At 37.3% G+C, this 19,352-nt stretch overlaps 1 protein-coding gene across 4 annotated transcripts in view; it reads right to left on the reverse strand.

Moving 5' to 3' along the window:
- The window catches only part of STXBP5 (syntaxin binding protein 5), a 104,300-nt gene that overhangs the window by 71,970 nt on the left and 12,978 nt on the right, over window positions 1–19,352 (reverse strand). For all 4 annotated transcript variants that reach the window (XM_058019358.1, XM_058019356.1, XM_058019357.1 and 1 more), the window contains exons 3-4: window positions 4,713–4,794; window positions 3,822–3,922 (exon numbers count right to left, since the gene is read on the reverse strand). In XM_058019358.1, the coding sequence (XP_057875341.1) occupies window positions 3,822–3,922; window positions 4,713–4,794 (183 nt within the window). The remainder of the gene's footprint in view (window positions 1–3,821; window positions 3,923–4,712; window positions 4,795–19,352) is intronic.

Raw genomic sequence — 19,352 nt, forward strand, 5'->3', positions numbered from 1 at the left:
AACAAATTCAATTACCAACAGGATAAACACAAATATGAAATCTAGAAATTGTGTGGTTAGACATTGGGCAGTAGTTCTTCCACATGACTAAAAGAAAGGAATTAGGCAGAGCTGTTAAAAGGCTGTGCCAAAAGATTACAGAATTAGTTAATGAAGTCATAGCCTTATCACTTGATTTTTAAATTATTTTTTAAAATATAGTTAAAGAATAGTTTTCAAGACTAAGAAAATCCTTTCATCTGAGTAGCTAACTGCTACAGTTGGCTTTCTATGCTAAAGACAACTTCTTAGACCAAATCTAAACCTTATATATCAAATAGTTATTTAGAAACTAAATCTGAATAAAAATTTGCCTGTGACAGTTTAAAGTTCAACTCCTGTTACACAGGACACAAATACTGCTTTTCTGCAATTTCAACACACTTCCAGATAAACCAAATCAGTTAAATAATTTTAAACCTTTGCCTTAACAGAGTCCTAGAGCAAATACTGATGCCACCACAATCATTGCTTCCATAATATAATTAGTTTCAAGATATCTAATCTCACAAACTGACAAAGTATTATTAGAGAAGACAGTTATAAGGCCGTGTTGTAGTGCACAAAATATTTCAAATAAGTCCCGTTTGAGAAGTTAGTTATCCTTACAGACAGATCTTAATCCCACAACATAAAGTACTATAACATTTTTATTAATTAGGTTTATAACAACTCCATGAGTTGAGAATGTAGAAGCTGAGAGGAGCCGACTTTAGTCGTGGTATGTGTTGCAGTGCTGCATGCCTCTGCCACCCAGGACACTAATTTCTCTGATCTGAGAAATGCTCATTAAGCCCTGGCCATGATGAACTGCACTTGGACTAAATTCCCCTTGAGCTTATCAGAAACCCTGTCTGTTCCCAGGAACTAACAGGTGTCTAATGAACATCTGCTTTTAACAAACAACCCTGGAATTTTCTATTTGTTTTCAATAACAGCACAAGTGGAATAATATTTTTATTGCTGAACAGTCAAAAAAAGTTACCAACTAAAATTGGCCAAAATGGAAAATTACTACAACTGAAGCCCACTCTCTTGCTACCCTATAAACAGTGGTCCAAAGTGAGACGTTTTTGAGCGCCTGGTTATAAGAGGCTAATGTGTTTTAAAGCCCATTGTCTGACAACCCTATAAACAGCAGTCCACAGTGAGATCCCTTTGATTCCCAGAAGACAAGGTACTAATGTGTATGTCTCAAACACAGATAACTGGATGGCTGTGGAGCCAGCCAAGGACTGTTATTACTAACAGACAAGAATTGCTGGTAAATCCAAGGACTACTGGTGTTAACACACCATGAGAAAGAACAAGGTTTGGCTGGAGAAGGGGGGGTCAAGTGGAGATAGAGAGGCACTTTTCCTTTCACAGTACAATGCAGGAATGAGTGGCAGGAAGCGGACATGGACTACAGGGTGGGAATAAAACCACAAAAGACCTCCAAAGGCCCCTGACACATTTCCAGAAAGGCCTGACAGAATGGACTGTGCATAATTAATTTACATCATGAACTCTCTTCTCAATAAACTTAGTTGTATATAGCATAAAACTGACCAAAGAAAAGTCCATTTACTTCAGATTCATACAGCATACTGAAACTATTAGGTATAATGAATTACAAAGAACTAAGTGTTATAAAGGCCCCTATTTAGAATTATTCAACAGTGAATTTTTTGCATTTCAAGTTCCAGTCAAAATATTTACCTGATAATGAAATTATATGTTATTTTCTGAATTTGTGTTTTATGAACTAGTCAAAACAAAAAAGAATATTTGAAAACATTTAACAGTCATCCACCATGACCTAAGTGGCTATGACAAGGTACAGATCTGGCAATCTTAAGTGTTCTGGCTAACTCCATATGTTTATAATAACAGATGTTTTAAAATTAAAATTGCTAGAAGAATAAGCCCTTGTCTCAAGCTATGCTTACACCACTCATGGTAACTGTGGTGCTCTCGTTACGTACCTTGGCAAGACAGGATTAGTAACTAAGTCAGCCACTAAAGCAACATCAGTGACCAAGACTCCTTTCTAGCCCCACTCAACTCCCTGTGATGGATTTTGCTACTGACATCATTACATTCACAGAAAAAAGGATAGTTTAAAACTTTCACTTTACTTAACCAAAGATACAACACATCTAAAACTCTATGCCAGCCTACAACAGATTTGCACACAATCAGAATCAGATATCTGTTTTAGAGCATTAGTTAGAAGCCCATTTTTAAGTGTGGTTTCAGGATACAAATCTCACTTTTACACTGACACTTAAGTAGACACCACAAGTAAGAGAAAAGTCACTAAAAAAAGGAAGGGAGAAGTAGAAAATCCAGTTTGGACACACTACTGTATCTCTTACATTTGGACAATCCTCATTAAATTAGCGGTTATAAATTGCATTTCCCTCCATTTGCCTTCTATACTGCATAAAGGAACACTGCCACTCCTTTGGGGCAGAGAATTTGCCCCAGTCAACAAAGCTTCCGGTTTTCTGTACAACAGTTCAGAATCACAGAATTGTCTGGGCCTGAAGGGGTTATTAAAGATCACCTAGTCCAACTCACCTCCCGTGGCCAGGGACATCTTTCAGTAGGTAGTTGAGCAAAGCCCCATCCAACCTCTTCTAGAACACTTCCAGGGATGAGGCACCCACTACTTTTCTGGGCAAGCACTTACAGTGTCTCATCACACTCACAATGAAGAATTTCTTTCAATATCCCATCTAAACCTACCTCTTTCACTTTAAAGTCATTACCCCTTGTTCTATTCCTACAGGCCCTGGTCGGATTTTTATGCACAGTGATCACAGAAACAATTTCAAAAGGGAATTAGAATCACTTAATCCTCTACACAAAGAAACTTCAGTAATCTTCATTTATGTTGTTCCTGACGAATTTGTTCATAACCTACTCTTTAAAACTACCAGGGTACAATTTCACCCACCCAACAGTTTGTTTAGTAGTTGGCATGACACTACTTTAGAAGGTATTAGATAAGTATTTACCTTTTTCTATTGCTATCTATTACTTAAAATATATTACCTCCTGCCCTATTCAAAAGAAATGCAAGTGACAGATTATTTTGTGCTCTTGCTAGTATCCTCTGAGCTCCCCAAGCAGCCCATCTCTAATGCACACTGTTGAAAAGCAAATACAGCATTCCAGCTGAGACTTTACATATACTGGAAAAGAAGGAATATCTCCTAGAAGGGAAGGAGTAGTTGCTTTTAAAACAAAGGACATGTTTTTCAGAAATTTACTCAATTGGCTTTAAGAATTTAATCTTAAATGTCTCTCTAGCTTGCTTGGAATTTTATTACTTGAGTACAAAAAGTTTTAGTCAAAATACAAGTGGTTTTCAGATACTCTGATACAAACAAGAGCTCTAACAATGCAGAATCTTGCTTTTCCATCAAGGGAGAAAAAATTCCAGGTAAAAAAATTGACCAGTTTTCCTGATTGTCTTTTTGGTGCACAAACTTTCTCTTGTTCCACAATTCCTCTGAAGACATACATTCAAATTACTCTGCTCCTCCACCTTTTAAAGATATGAAAATTGATGTTCAACAATGCAACACAAAGTGATAGAAAAGGCATCTCAGTTTAGGTCACTAGTGTGTCTTATTCACAACTACTTTGGGGCCCAACAGATTGAAACTCAAACCCAATGTAAGCCCAGTTTCAATTATGTACCAAGTTATGACTTGGCCTGCATCAATAAGATCTGATCTCACAACAGCACATGGTGTGCTAAGGGCACTGCAACAATAACCAGTCCCTACCGTTCCCGGTTAAATTTGAGGGAATGAAGGATAGCCGGCCTCTTCTGGCGCAAGTTCCACAGGTGTAAGGTGTCATCAGCCAAGGCACTCACTAGAGCTCCCTAGGAGAACAAAAACATTTTAGTCAGCCTGTTTTCAAAGCCCTAGGAACAGTGTAGCATCACAGTGGAAATACATTACATATTTATTACCAGGATGAAAAAAAACGTATAAGCATGTGCATCAGTACCACAGCACAGCTAAGTTCTAAAGTAGTAGGAATGAGATAAGTGATGTGATCACACATTCAGCTCACTCATATTTGGTTCAGTGCTATTCTGAGAGGTGATGGGGAAGGAGCTTTTTCCAGTGTGTGCTCATCAGTTTCCTCATGCCCATCTCTGCAGAGAAATCAGGCAATGAACTGCTAATATCTGTGTGCTGACAAAGCCAGCGAGATCCCTCTAAAAACCCGTCCCTAGCTCAAGAACAGCACTGCTGTCAAATCTCAGCTGCTACATCCCTAGAAGCACATCTGAAACTCAGGCAACATTATACAGTTCATGTCTAAGACAGTAACTTGATCAAAATAAAATTAACTATCTAGTGAAACTGGTAGTACTGTGTAAAAAGTACTTCACCACTTCCAGAGATAACTTGCAATGTTCAAGGACATGAAAAGATATCCTAGTTCTTGCTTATACCAAAAGAGTACTCTGGTGACAAAGATATTTTCAGGAGTTAGTCAAGCATTTTCCAAAACTAAAAAATTTGATTTATTTACAATTGTTATTGCAGTTTGTTATTTGTGCTAACCACTTTTATCAGCTAATTTTAATGCTTGCCTAATGAAAAATTAAAGAAAATGTGCTCCATTTCTTCTCTGAATTACACATAAATCATTTTACTAACCTCATTAATCAGGAACTGAAGTTGGATTACTGCAGCTCCACTGTCATGTTGACAGTAGCATTCAACTCCTGGCCGACCAAAGCTGGAATTAGTACCATTAAGGAATAATTGTTGCATGTAACAAACAAAACACACAGCATAACCAACGTTTTCACTTTCACTAATACCACATTCACACAGGCTAACATCCTGGTTCTAGCTAGTGCACTCAACATATCTAACCACACAGAGCTGAATAGGTACCAAAACAGTAATTTATAAATGTAGAAAAGTAACACAAAAAAATTCAAAAGGCCTACCTTGAAATATAAAAAATTATATATAACTGCTTAATTTACAGAGATTTAAGGATTATTCATCACGAAGAACTTGAAGAATGATGAAGCAGTTATTTTAACAATGTTAACTATCAGGACTAGAATGAAAAGAAGTTAATCTAAATAAGCATCATAAACAAATTATTACATTTTTCAAATGCCAAAGGATCTTTCTCTCAATTTAAACATTACTTAAGGATGAAAAGACCTGAAAATGCAAGGCATGTTAAAAAAATTCTGCTGTGACAGAGATGAGATCAGTAGTCAAAATATGGAGGAGTCAATGGGAAATTATGTATAATTTAAATTTCAGGATCTCTGTATCAAGACTTCCTGGATTTACACCAGATATGAGATAGCAAAAGCTTGCTCATTTTCACCCTCACACATAGATCAGTCCTATCGTTCCATAACGAATATTGCTGGAGGCTGCAGCAAAACAGATTCTTTCACTTCTCCATACTTAACTCATCTTTTAGTCGCAAACATTCTGTATTTTAAATGTGGTTATGCACCTGCTTCTGATACAAAATTAAGTTCTCCAATGTTTAGGAGATCAAGCAGAAATAAGAGAGGAATTAAGCAAACTGGTCAGTATTTCACCATCATTGTATGCCCAGGGTTTCTGGACTATAATTTGTCAGTGCTGAACACTTCTTGTTTTAAAGAAACACCTTAGCACTCAGAAGAAAAGAAATTATTCCAAAGCTTTATGGAAAACAGGGACTATATGTACAATTTTTTCTCTCAGTATATGCTAAAAATTACTAAAACAGTACAATTCTCACCCATTTTGCAAGCTTTCCATTTACTGTGAAATTGCTGAACAAAACCTAAGTGGATAATATGTGCATTCTTATAAAGCATGTGCATTCACTCTATAGACAGTTGAAAGGCTGAAAAGACCATTAGGCCGCATGCAAATCAAACCTAAAACACATCTGCTCAGCCTCTAAGCTGGTAAATAAAAAAGTACAACAGCCAGGAGAAGTCTGCTTTAACACACTGCTATATTTTAACTTTTAAACTTGAAGCACATTCTTCTAGACTAATAAATCTGCGTAACATCCCGCTAAGTGGTGAGATATACACTAAACAGATGTTGAATAATCCACCAAACTTAATACCAGCTTTCTTCCCCAAACAGAATTAGTAATTTAATTTTGTTCTGCCATGGAAGGACTTAAAGAGTCAGCGAGCCTCACCTGTTTTTTGCCTTTATTTTATATTTACAAACATAAGGTTTTTTACAAAGTAGTTGTCTGCATTCTAGTCACAGTTTATGACTTAAAATACAAAAAGAGTGGAGGGGGTGTTGTCCCCAAAAACAATGCCTTCCTACACAAACTCACAATACTTTTTATGTAAAGTCGTTGCTTTCACATTAACTATGGATTGACGGCACAAATTGCCAGACTGAAAAAACCCACAAGAAATAATATAAGTTTCAGAGCTGATTCCCTTCGGCCTTGCTCATGCATCTGCATTTGCTTAAATTAATAATTATTTGCACACGTAGACAAAAACTATTTTCAAATGTGAAATTCTAATGCTTACAGGAATTGAATTTTAAAACTTGTTTACCTTCACTGACACAGGTAGCTTTCTAATAAAAGATTTCCCCAGCCCCTCCCTGGAACAACATTTTCCAACATAATTAAATGCAAACCTTGTTTGTAAACCCGGAGTTTATTTGGAATTAAGACTCTACAGCTACCTTGCTTCAAAATAAGAGGAATATGACCCAGAAAAACATAAGTCCATAGACTGCTCAAGTTACTTCTTCCTTCAAATTCTATTCCTCAGATGCTTTCTGCAAGCACTTATGATGCAAATATTTCTGGAAGCACTGTTATAACTAGTCAGTAACAATTTCATTATTAAGAATATTTCAGTGTTTCCTTAAACAAAAAATTCTTCCACATTTTCCAGAAATCAGTAAATATTCAGCACTGGGAGTAAGATTATACAAGTTTTAAATAATCAGAGCAAATCTCTGTTCGACAAATTAGTGGAAACCTCACATCCAGATGTGAAAATAGTTTTGCCTCTTCTATAGTGCTCGCCATCATTAAAAAAAAAAATAGTCCTTGCAGCTAGTCTTATTTAGTTCCTTTACTCAAGGATTATGTCATCCTCACTTTTTCACCTAGTAGCTAAAATTATTCTTCTCATCTCAAATTAATATCATCCTCCTAACCAGCTTTAATCTTCTTTTCTAAAGCAATGCAAAGCCTCCCTGTTTTGCAGGGTATGCTGAATTGAAAAAGCACGTCACAAAGGCTGTCTGCAGAAGGATAATACATGCCTGCTTCAGTACACGAAGCATCTCTCAACCACACAAAACAGGCAGCAGCCCCGGGAATGTAGTTTGCCCAAATCCACTGCACTTGTGTACGTGTGCTTTAGGCAAGAGAGCTCACTGTACTAAGCAGTGATCAGCCACTACATCGTGGTTCCCAAAACAGGCAAAAATTATAATGAATAATGACAAGATGAGCAAAGCATTTTAATTTTGTAGACAGGAAAAACTCTCTGCCAAAGACCTTGGGTAGCTCTAGAGGAAATACTCTGCTCTGAGCAGTTTTCTAATCAAAGACCCATCCCTGCTTCTTCAATTCAGAGCAGCTCATTCTACTATTCCTGCTTCATCCCCAATTCAAAATATTAAGGAATTGGATAAATTAATAGCTTCTAAACTGTACCTTTGAATATTGCTTCCATGTTCCCCACTACTATTTGGAAATTAGCCCTAGAAAACACTAGCATTTCAGTGTCTTCACTGCATATGTTTTGAGAAAACAGAGACAACAGCTGTGCCTGAGACTAGAAAAAGAGAACATGCTCACATCCTAGCATTAGTTATCATTTTCATAACTGCTAGAAGTGCAGGTAAAACACAAGGAAATCACAGCATGACCTTAATTTAATATCACATAAGATTAAATTCACTTTAATTTATGAGAAAAAGTAACATTTCCTAAAGGTATTTTTCCAAACAAGCTTCAGACCTAAGGTTACACTTCAAGCATTTCTTTTAGCGATATGCAAGTTTTCTCCTCAAAACACTCTTTTTTAAAGTTATCACTATTATTTATAGCTTAGCTACATAGTAGCAACTCAGTGCACATCTGCCCTTAGAAATCACATTTTAAAGTAAAAATTAATTCCAAAATGCTTATGAAAGTCAGAGAAGACCAGTTGGTTTGGTTTTTTTAAATTCTTTAGTTCTCTAAGTAGACCAAGGGACAACTTCACCTGTGGTTGACCCCTCTGACATAAAAGACAGTCCAAAATCTGTAGCTATCAATTCAACCCTTAGCCTAAGGCAGTCATCAAAAAATCACAGAATTTAGATTTAAAAAGAGCTCTAAATTAATCAAGTCCAATCTCTGACCAATCACCACCTTATCAACTACAGTATAGAACTAAGTGCCATGTCCAATCTTTTCCTGAACCATCCTAAAGAGATGGTGACGCCATCACATCCCTGGGAAGTCCATTCCAATGTTTAATCTTTTCCATGATAGAATTTTTCCTGGTACCAAAGCTAAACCTCTCCTGGCACAGCTTGAGGCTACGTTCTCTTGTCCTGTCATCAGTTGCCTGGGAGAAGAGGCTGACCCCCATCTGGCTACAGCCTCCTTCCAGGCAGTTGTAGACAATGGTAGGGTCTCCTAGGTCCCTGAGCCTCCTTTTCTCCAGGCTAAACACTCCCAGCTCCCTCAGCTGCTCCCTGTAGCCCTTGAGGACAAGTCCTTCTCTGGACACGCCCCAGCACCTCAATGCCCTTCTTGCAGTGAGGGGCCCACACTCGAGGGGTGACTTCATCAGTGCTGGGTACAGGGGGACAGTCACTGCCCTGGCCCTACTGCTGATACAGGCCAGGGTGCCATTGGCCTTCCTGGGCACAGACTGGCTGATATTCAGTCGGCTGCCAAAAGCACCCCCAGGTCCTTTTCCATTGGACAGCTTTCCAGGCACTTTTCCCCAGGCCTTCAGTGTTGCATGGAGCTGTTGTGATTGTAGTGCAAGCTCTGGCACTCGGTCTTGTTGAACCTCATAGCCTCAGTATATCGATCCAGCCTGTCCAGATCCCTCTGCAGAGCCTTCCCACCCTCCACCAGATCAGCATTCTCATGTAAGTTAGTGTCATTTGTGAACTTACTGATTGTGCACTCCAACCCCTCATCCAGACCATGAATAAAGGTATTAAACAGAACTGGCCCCAACACTGAGCCCTGAGCACTTGTGACTGAACACCAACTGGATATGTCATCACCACCCTCTAGTCTGGCCATCCAGGTAGTTTTTAACCAACAAAGAGTACACCTGTCCAACCCATGGGCAGCCAGTTTCTCCAGAACAATACTCTGGGAAACAGTCAAAGGCCTTACTAAAGTCCAGGTAGACACATCCACAGCTTGCCCCTCATGCATGCCACCCAGTTTCCTAAACCAGACTGGCTGGGCCTGACCCCTTGGCTCTCCTGTAAGTGCCATGTGATCACACTCAAGATAACCCGTTCCAGAACCTTCCTGGAGAGCAAGGTCAGGCAAACAGGCCTGTAGATCCCCAGATCCTTCTTCTGGCCCTTCTTGTGGATGGACGCTACATTGGCCAACCTCCAGCTGACCTTCCTGAATAGCCAGGACTGATGATAAATGATGGAGAGCAGCTGTGTGAGCTCTTCCACCAGCTCCCTCAGCACACTTGGATGAATCCCATCCAGTCCCATAGACTTATGAGTGTCTAAAAGGCTCAGCAGGTCACCAGCTACTTCATCCTGAATTATAGGGGGTCTATTCTGCTTCCTGTCCCTGTCTTTCAGCTCAGGGAGCTGGTTACCCTGAGGTATACACACACATTTATAATTTTAAATTATTTTCCAAACTCTCACCACACAGATATTGGCTTCTTTATTTATTACAATGTGATAAAAAGTCTTGATAATACAGAAAAGACAGACCAGGTATCAGATTTGCTACTGTTATAACAGCTCACGAGTATTAAGACAAATCTGAAAATGTAGCTGCTTTTAATATTCATTCCTAGATACTTCTCAAAACTATAGCTGTAACACCTACCAGTACTTAAACATTTGAAGATTTTGACAAAAAAGATCATTGGCTACAGAAAGACACAAACCACTGATTTGAATTGTATACAAAACACTAAAATCAGCAGATTACTCAATGTATTCTTACATATAGCACTCTAGGAGTGCATGACATACCTGTATATTTTACTACAGTAATGTATGTGTAGCAGTTTTGCACTTAATCAGACCCTGAATAATTTTAAAAAATAAAAATGCACCACTGTATCTCATCAAATTGAATGATTACTATTACTTTCACATACATAATCTACAGCCATCTCAACTGCAAAATACAGTTATTAAGCAAGTGAGTTTTATTCAAAAAGTCAGAAAGTACTACAGTCAAATACTGTCTAGAAAATACACTTTGACCTTTCAGATCCATGTACTACCAAACAAGATAACATATAGTTTGTCCTACTGTGAGGGCAATAACAGGGACAACATTTAAAAAATGGATGTTAGATCCACTTACAAATATCATAGTAGTTTAACAGGGTATAGCAAACCACTACTGCTGTTTGCTACTGCAGCTTTAGAACTTCCAGTGAAGTGGTGACTAAACAACTGGCTGGAAGTTGAATTTCTCAATTTCCAAATCAGCTTCCACTAATGTTCATTCCTACATAAGTACAGATCAGCTTCCTTAAGTATTCACTTTGTTTATAGAACAATGCTCAGCTCCTTTAAACACCAGAAGCTGAATGATTCCATGTCAGCTTGCAAAGAAAACAATCTCAGACTGACAGAGTAAAAAGGAGCTCTGTTTTGAAAAATACCAAAGTCTATAGATCTCAGCAAAAGTTTATTAAGTGATTTTCGTATAAAGGTAGTTGTAGCAAATTTAAAGCACAAACCCACCCTTTTTTGCCTCAATCTGCATAAGATTTTTATTTTAAAATTAAACAACGCCTGAACTTAGTTTTCATGTAAACTGATAAGGAATAGATAGGGAGCAGTAGCTACAATCCGTTTTCTAACAACAGCAGACAGGGGTCAAAGCACTTCTTAAACGTCAAAGTTGTTTACACAAATGTGCACAAATACATTTCCCAAGCAGCTATAAAAAGTGCCAGCAAATTTTCTGTAAAGGCTGTATTTGGTAGAGTTTTCTCAGAGCTGCCAGCGAGAGGCAATCATTCATTGGAACAAGATGTAATCGAGCAGTACAAATGCAAACAGGATTTAAAAACTCCAAAAAAAAAACATGATTTAAAATTAAACAAGAAACAAGATGGGTTTTAATGATAAGTTTCTATATGCACAATTCACAGATGGCAAAGCATGCTATTAAATGAAGAGGTAAAAACATCAATTTAGACCAAAAAAGAAAAAAACTAAAAAGGCTACAGGCTTTCCTTGATTTTACTCACTTTGCTTTCTGACACAGGTTGTACTCCTTTAGTGTAAGACCTCTATTTCAGCACTAACAACACCAAGATGACTAATCCAGTACTTTTTCTGGGTGGGATGGAAGAGAAGGAGAACAGCAGAACACAAGGGTAGGAGACTCTTACAAATACTGGTTTCTACGACTACACAAGATGCAGTGAAATGGGTGGTAACTGCTAATTCAGTAAAGTTTTTCCAAAGACTGCATATGTAAGTGTAATAATGGAAATAATGATATATCTTTGAAGAACTTCATCAAAATTCAGAGATAAAACATTTGTTTTCTGTTGCATGCTTCCAAGACCTGCTCACCTGTTACCCATTTAATCCAGTTTCGTTTCAAGTCAAATTTCAACATGTTATTACATACTATATCCCAATATTAATAATTAACCAGGCTTTTGCTTTTCACATGCATAGATTCTTGGCCAAGAATAAAGGCAGGGGCATTAATTCTATGCTCCTAGAACTGAGGCATACTGGAATAAGAATGATGTCTCTTCTCAGAGTACAGATATTTTGTACAAACATTGCCAAGAGCAGCATTAACAAGTGTAATGTTCTAGAACTAGATGCTAAGTGAATTACATACTTATTTAATTTAGCTTATGAAAACATAAATAACCTTGGATGTTATCTAATAAAAGGACAATTTAACATTTTCGAAGAACATAGCCAAACCTTGCCCAATCAACTATTGTCTGTCATCACCTATTTCTGACTGTAAAGCATTTTGCTAGGTCCAGAAATCTCTTCATTCATACAGCATGATCTAGAATAGTTCCCTTGACTCTTGTCTGACAGGCAAAGTCTCTTCAGCTATTTCCAAATCACCAACCACTGGATAGAAGGGACAGAAGACCAAATGCAATCACCAGTCATTCCATCTCAACTTTGTTCACACACAAGCCCATTCTCTAATCCCCTCCCCACAAATTTCATAGCAGTGAGTGTAGTCCCCTAAGCCAATTTTACCAGTACCTCATTAACCCTTTATACCATTAGGGGTCATTTAGAATCAGACCACAGGTACTGTTATCACTCTTCATGCAGCTGCTTTTACTCACTTGCTTTGATAAAGGCAGCAGGAAAAGCAGGGGACCTAGGCATAGGAAGAGGTCTTAAAGAAGATCTCAAATTAAAAGTTGGTCACATCTATCAATTTCTCCCCCAGACTTTGCTGTAGTTTCTCTCTCAGTACTGATGTCAGCTCCTTTCTTTGGACACAGTCCTTTAACATTCAGCTTGGGGATGAGGATTAATCCACCCTTCTACTTCCCACACCACTTTGCATTGTATTAACGATAGAAAAAATTTCTTCCAAACATGCTTCTGAAGAAAGTTTAATCGCTGGAAGTTTTATCAATACAGTGACACAGGTATGCCATGTTTCTGCTTACACAGCTTTTTGAAGTAGTTACCAGCAAAGTCATTTGTTGAAGCACTAAGCAGGTCAAGGATTAGAAATACCAACAATTCCACGGCATAGGCAAGTTGGAGAAACCTAGATCCCAAATCCAGGTGGCAGGTACAAGTTTACCTGTTCTGTCTGTGCCAAATTGATACGACAATCTGTCCCCAGACTCACAGCAGTCTTTCAGCTATTAGCCTGGGGAACAGACATGCTGAAAAACCTTCCAAATACCCCACGTGATGTTCACAGGCACAGCTTCACAAAAAAGCTGCTATTGCTTTTTAAGTATTTCAGCTAGCAGTCTCTAAACCCTAGTAATTCAAACATAATGAAATAAATGGGTCTTGGGACAAAATTTCCCTCATCTGCTCAAAGCAGACGTAGAGGCTTCTTAAATAGTCTCATTCAAAATGACACTAAAAAATTGTTAAAATTAGCCTTAAGTGTGAGCAATCACAGCCATCCTTTAATTGCTACTTTAAGTATTTTGTAATTCTAAGACAGTGTTTTTCACTTTATCTTAGCTTAAGCCTCCTCAGGTTCCACTTCAGCACAATTTTTAGTTTTGCCTATCACCAAAGGACTGAGAAACTTGCTATTTCACTGCTATCAAAACAGTAGTGACCATTTTATAGGTTTGCTCAAAATTACCACCACAAATGAAAACCAAGGTACAATTCCAAAAATTCAGTAGATGGCACTATTCCACAAAAATCAAGAGAGGAAACTATGTCCTTGCATAAACAAGGGGTACCATGGAGCTCAAACTCTTATTTTAAATATGCAAAAAACAATGCTCCCTCATTAGAGTGCCTTGCATTTTTTCATGCGTTTCACAGAACATGGAAAAATACATGCCAAAACATTAAAAGAAATCATTGTTTTGTGGAAATAGTTGTAATTTTACTTAGCTATTTTGATGACGCATTTTTGTTATTATACAGAGCTCCAGTTCACACCACAAAAATGGCTCCATACCAGTGTTGCAAAAAGTAATATTTTTATGGTTTGTATTTACCAGAAATCAAATTTGACACAAAATATTGAAAGGTTGACATTGTCCCTAGAAGTTACTTATGCAACCTTAATTCACATCTCCTCAAATCCATGATGGTAATTTATTTTTAAAATTTAATGCAGTAGCTCAAGATCAATTGTAAATGTTTTGCATTATTCAGCCTGATTTTTTTAAGTGTCAAAAAGACAACTGGTCACTAACAAAACATAAATTGCCAGATTTTAAAAATTGGCATTACAACATGTGTCTTCAATATGATTAAGTTGTAAAGTGTAGCCCTAAAAATAACCCTACCCATTCCATCTTAACTCTTAAAATTTGTTGCAGGTGCCAGATTAGGTCCTGTAGTTTGCTTCGCTCTCAGTGTACTTGAGGACTTCAGATGGGTTCTTTCCTCAGCCCCAAGAAATGCAGCACTGGGCAGTGCTCAGGAGTTCCCACAGGAGTACAAATTCAGAGCTACTGTTTTGCACAGGCTGTGAGTTTCACAATCCCAAGGGTTTTTCTTAGTGCTGGGAAGTGGATAATTCAAACAGTGTTACAAGATTTCCAAGAACCCAAGGCCCAGTTTAAGACTACAACAAGATGGAAAACAGAAAAACAGATTATCAACAGATAAAGCACAGTCCAAGGTACTTCTCCTGTACATCTTTCTTGCAGTTTTTCCTAGCAGGTGCTTTAACTACAAGATGGAGGGAGGTATTACCTTCCAACTGTACCCTCAGTGATTTTTTTTCTGCGCCTTTAGAGAATCTCCCCATCTCTTATTCACTTTACTCCAGTGCTTGGCAGATTCCAAGTGATGTCTGATACTTCAGGCAGTGCTTATCTGCCCTGGTATTACAAGAGTGATTGGTTTACTAGCAGAAAAAACAAATAATCTGAGTCTGAAGAGTTATTTCAATCAACTTTGACTGAAGGAAAAGAAATCTTCAGATAATACTTTGCCATAAATTTCATGAAAATATGAAGCTGAAAAAAGTGGAGAAAAGAATATGGAAAGGTGGGGAGGGGGGGAGCCAGATTAGGCCCATATCCCATCCAAAGCATTTCCTCAATATCCTAAAATACAGGCTCTGCTCAGTCACAGGAAACACTTAAGAGTTACAACAGACATGTAATACTACTACAAGATTGAGTCATATGGCAGCAAGTTTCACAGTGAAAATGTCTTTCCTCTAGATAAAAGTATCCAAAATTATAGATGTCCATAAATTCACTTCACATAACTGAAACCATTCCAGTTCCAAAGGAACTTAAAGAAGTGCCATGTAGAGTAAACTGTGTTGCTGCTCAGAACTTTTAAGTTTTTTCCACAATCCTGCACCTTAATAGAAATATCTAGCAATATTTCTCCATCATAAGACAGTCTCAATAAAAAATACAAGCACTGAAGGTTTATAGTTAGATCTCTGATTGAAAAGGAGAAATGAAAGGTTCAGGGATTGGTTTTGTAAAGAAATTTGAGCATTTATGTACACTTCCTGCATAGTAAAGGAAAAGCTGCAGAAACAGTAGAGCTTTTCTTTTCTACAAAGCATTTACATCTCCTTCACTACCACCCTGCATGCCAAATGCCAAGAGAATACATTCACATTTCCAATGTTCCTCTCACTTTTTTTTACCATAGTAAAGAGATGACAATGTAAAGAGCAAGTCTGCACAGATATGTGCTAGAAGAAGAATACAGCCAGATTCCTCAAAATTATTGCCTACAAAGTGACTGTTGTTAAAGTACAAAACTAAGTTTCAACTCTTTTTTCAAGTAATTTGGGTCTCACTGAAATCTTCAGCAACATATTTGCACAAGAATCACTTACAAGAAAGTGAAATGGCTGCTGTTCAGTTAAAATATAAAACCTACCAATTATGGGTATTCCAAAAAAGTAACCTTGATCATCACCACTAGTCACAGTACTACCTCATACAGAAAATTTAAAATGAAAAAGAAAATCACTTGCTGTTTGAGGAAGACTATCACCACAGTCCAGAGCTTTACTGAGGTTTTACTGTTAAAGCCTGTAGTTACAAATGTCAAACAGACAGGGTTTCCTACCTTTTCTATGGAAGCTTCCAGCTGTGAAAAAGAGCACTTCAGAAATGTCTGAGCCCTTGAAAATATCCCAGGGCTCAGACAAAAGAAAAGCACTGCCTGGAACAGGACCCTTCATCCAACCTCAAGATAGTTTCTAAGCACCAAATCCAGATCATTAAAATTAATGTGGCATTGTAGCCCCATCAATTCAGACCAGCTTTGAGTCAGAACTTCCATTTATGCAATGTAGTTCAGTGTTCAGTGTTTTGAGTGTCAGATAGCTTTTTCTACTCAGCAATAGAGAAAATTAAATGAATTCATTTTGGAAGTTCACTTCTATAACACCTTCCATCAAAAATCTGAGAGGAAAACATGTAGTTGTCAGGCAGCTACAACGTCCTAGAAGCTGTAAACTGGAACTATAAACTGGAACATCTGAGCTGGTACATGTCAGACAAGTCACCTGTGGTGCTCCTCAAACATTCATTAGGAAAAAAAAAAAACTAAACAAAAAACAACTACTGTTTCCAAGACTTCACTAGAAAAGTTTGAAGAGAATAAATACTACCTTTACAAGGTACTGTTTAAAGTTTCTACTTCTTTCAAATGTCAGCATGGCAGATTGGCAATGAAACAGGAACAAATAATCCCATAGTGTATTTACAGTGTCCAACAGCTCTATGTGAATTAAAAAAAAAAATTAAAAACAAAAAATCAAAAAGAGCATTAATCTTCCTGATGATAAAGAGCTCCACCAGAACAAAATTAAGTCACATATGTATTCAGAGAAAAAGCTAAGGAACCTTTTCTGGCTAACTACATGGAGATTTACTTTAATTCTTTGAAGCGTTACAAATCTGAAAATGTTTCACCTGCAAAGTATCTCTACTTCTTCTGCAACAAAGGACTGTAAAATTGGACTCCCAATTGATACCTTTTAGGCACATCAACCCAAAGTCTGAATACTACTCATTTTTCAGATACACACACTCAGTCTGCTCAACACCCTAAACTTGGTGGGTCTGCAGAGAACTAGTAGTCTTCAAATTCACTGTCAGGTACAAGACTTCAGAGTCAGGATAAAAACATTTCAACACCATCAAGCCTCACCCCTCCTCACAAACCACATCCATGCACAAACTCAATCATCTCGAAGCAGAGAAGAGGAAAGAGTTAAATCATTCACCCCAGATCACCAGAGATATAGGACAGTTACATTCCTAGAAACTATTCATTGACAAGGGCTACAATTATTTCTACCAGAAAAACTGCTATACTATAAAGAACACTTGAAAAACTAAGATAAGTACTTTTAAGAATTATTTTCTGAGAAAAAGAAACCAGTCACATAGAGATGCTGAAAATTTTAAAGATAATATTTTAAAGAAAAAGTAGAAATTATTTCTATTACCCAAAAATTTCTAATAAGAAAAAACAGCAACTATAAAAGAAACAATAAAATCTCCAGGAATAAAAATAAAGGAAAAATATTAATAAGTGGCCTGTTGAAAAAATCCAGGATTACACCTATTTTACTAAAAACCACTGTGACTGACTGGTACGTTCCAGTATTCCAGTCAAATATCAAGAAAATTAGTACACTGAATGGCATTTATTAGTAGTTATTAAAAAAAAAAATAGAAAGCCAGAGATCTAATATACCAAATAATAGCTGTGAGCAGCACTGAGCTAAGATACTCAGACTACTAAATATGTTTAAAATTTCTTGTTAGAAGTTGAAAATTACATATTTATAGCAGTTCAGTATCATTCATACAGAATTCACTTACACTGATCATCTTTACGTATTGTCCATTAAAACACTAAGACAACGCTAACAAGTATGCACAACTGAGTTTAATTTCATCATATGTGAACCTCTCCCAAATTACCTACAGTTGTATAATTTACAGTTATTGTCTGTACTACAGCAAATAAAGACAGGTAGCGAATTCTCTGGTATTCTGAAACTTTTAGGGTGGTATTTTTGTAGAATGAACTGTGTGGAAAAAGCTTTCAAACTATGCTTTTAAATATTTTACCTGTAATGCACTCAAAGCCTGCATAATTCAAGTTTGACATGAAATATGTTTTCAGAAATATTTTGCAAGAATAGCCCCTTTGTATGAGTCTTTTACAGCAAGTGAGATTACACTTCTAGAAATGCCAGTCCATACTGGGTATATGAAAATAGCAAGCATTAGCAGTATCTTCTTTGTCAAATTGCTTACAATTACTCTGGTAGCACACTGTGACCGCTTAGAAACGGCACAGAGTAGCATTTCTCCTTTAAAACTTACTCAAGGGCATTGTTTTCTGAACTTGCCCAGCCTGTGTTGGCATTGCAACAGTATGTTCCACTGCAGACAAAGAACTGAAGGCAGAGAACATCCTCAGATGGCAGCGTGACCACCGCACTCCCATCTGCACAACAGCTTCCTTGATAAACTCTCCACTGCACCACTGCAACAGTCTTGGCTTTTTACTTTTTACCATAGCATCAATACCTTTTCATCAGCTGTTCAGGCATCTCAATTTTCAGCTTTAGTAGCAAAGGTGTTTCCTTACTAACAAACCAGAAAGAAAATAAACTGTGTTGAAAAAATGATGATAACATGAAGTACTGAGTTGAAATGAAGATGTGCTTCTGGTCATATGCTAAGATATAAAATTGCAGTTTCTAAATGTTTCGAAATCAAACTTCACTGTCAGCATCATTTGATCTGCTCCTTCTCTCACTGGGAAGTGCCAACATAAGGAACAGATCATCAAAAGTCAGTAAAGCTGGCAATAAGTCAATAAGTAGCAAAAATGCCACTTCCTCCTTACCTTTTATTTATTATTATTTATTTCTTAAATTCAGTACACCATTTATTTGATCTGGAAATTATTGGCAGAGCATTCATATGGGAAAAAAAATTCTTTTAAACTGCCAGAGTTCAAATGTCGTTTTTGTCCTTTGCTACTCAGGTGAGGAATAGGATTGTACAAGTTAACTCCTACTGCCTCTCCTCTAAAATATGTATAAATCAAATTCCCCCCCTCCCTTTTTTTTTTACTAACCCTTTGACTATTAACATAACTGAGACTATATTTGCAATACTTCCATGGACCAAGTCTGTAAGAAAACGGGTATAGCTGTCATATCCTAGGCAGCCATATATATTGAAGGTAATTGAAAAAAAAAAATGTGGACCTATACCCCTGTTTAGGTTTTTTTTAAAGATAGAGAAGCACAAAGGTTTAAGAAAATGGTAGCATTCTTTGTCAGTGGCTACTTGAACTCTATTTCCTTTGACAAACAGCCCTTATGAAAACATGGGGACATTACTAACAAGCAATTACTAACATTGCTTTTGACAT

This window comes from Melospiza georgiana, chromosome 3 (genome assembly GCF_028018845.1).
Source record: "Melospiza georgiana isolate bMelGeo1 chromosome 3, bMelGeo1.pri, whole genome shotgun sequence".
Taxonomy (NCBI): domain Eukaryota; kingdom Metazoa; phylum Chordata; class Aves; order Passeriformes; family Passerellidae; genus Melospiza; species Melospiza georgiana.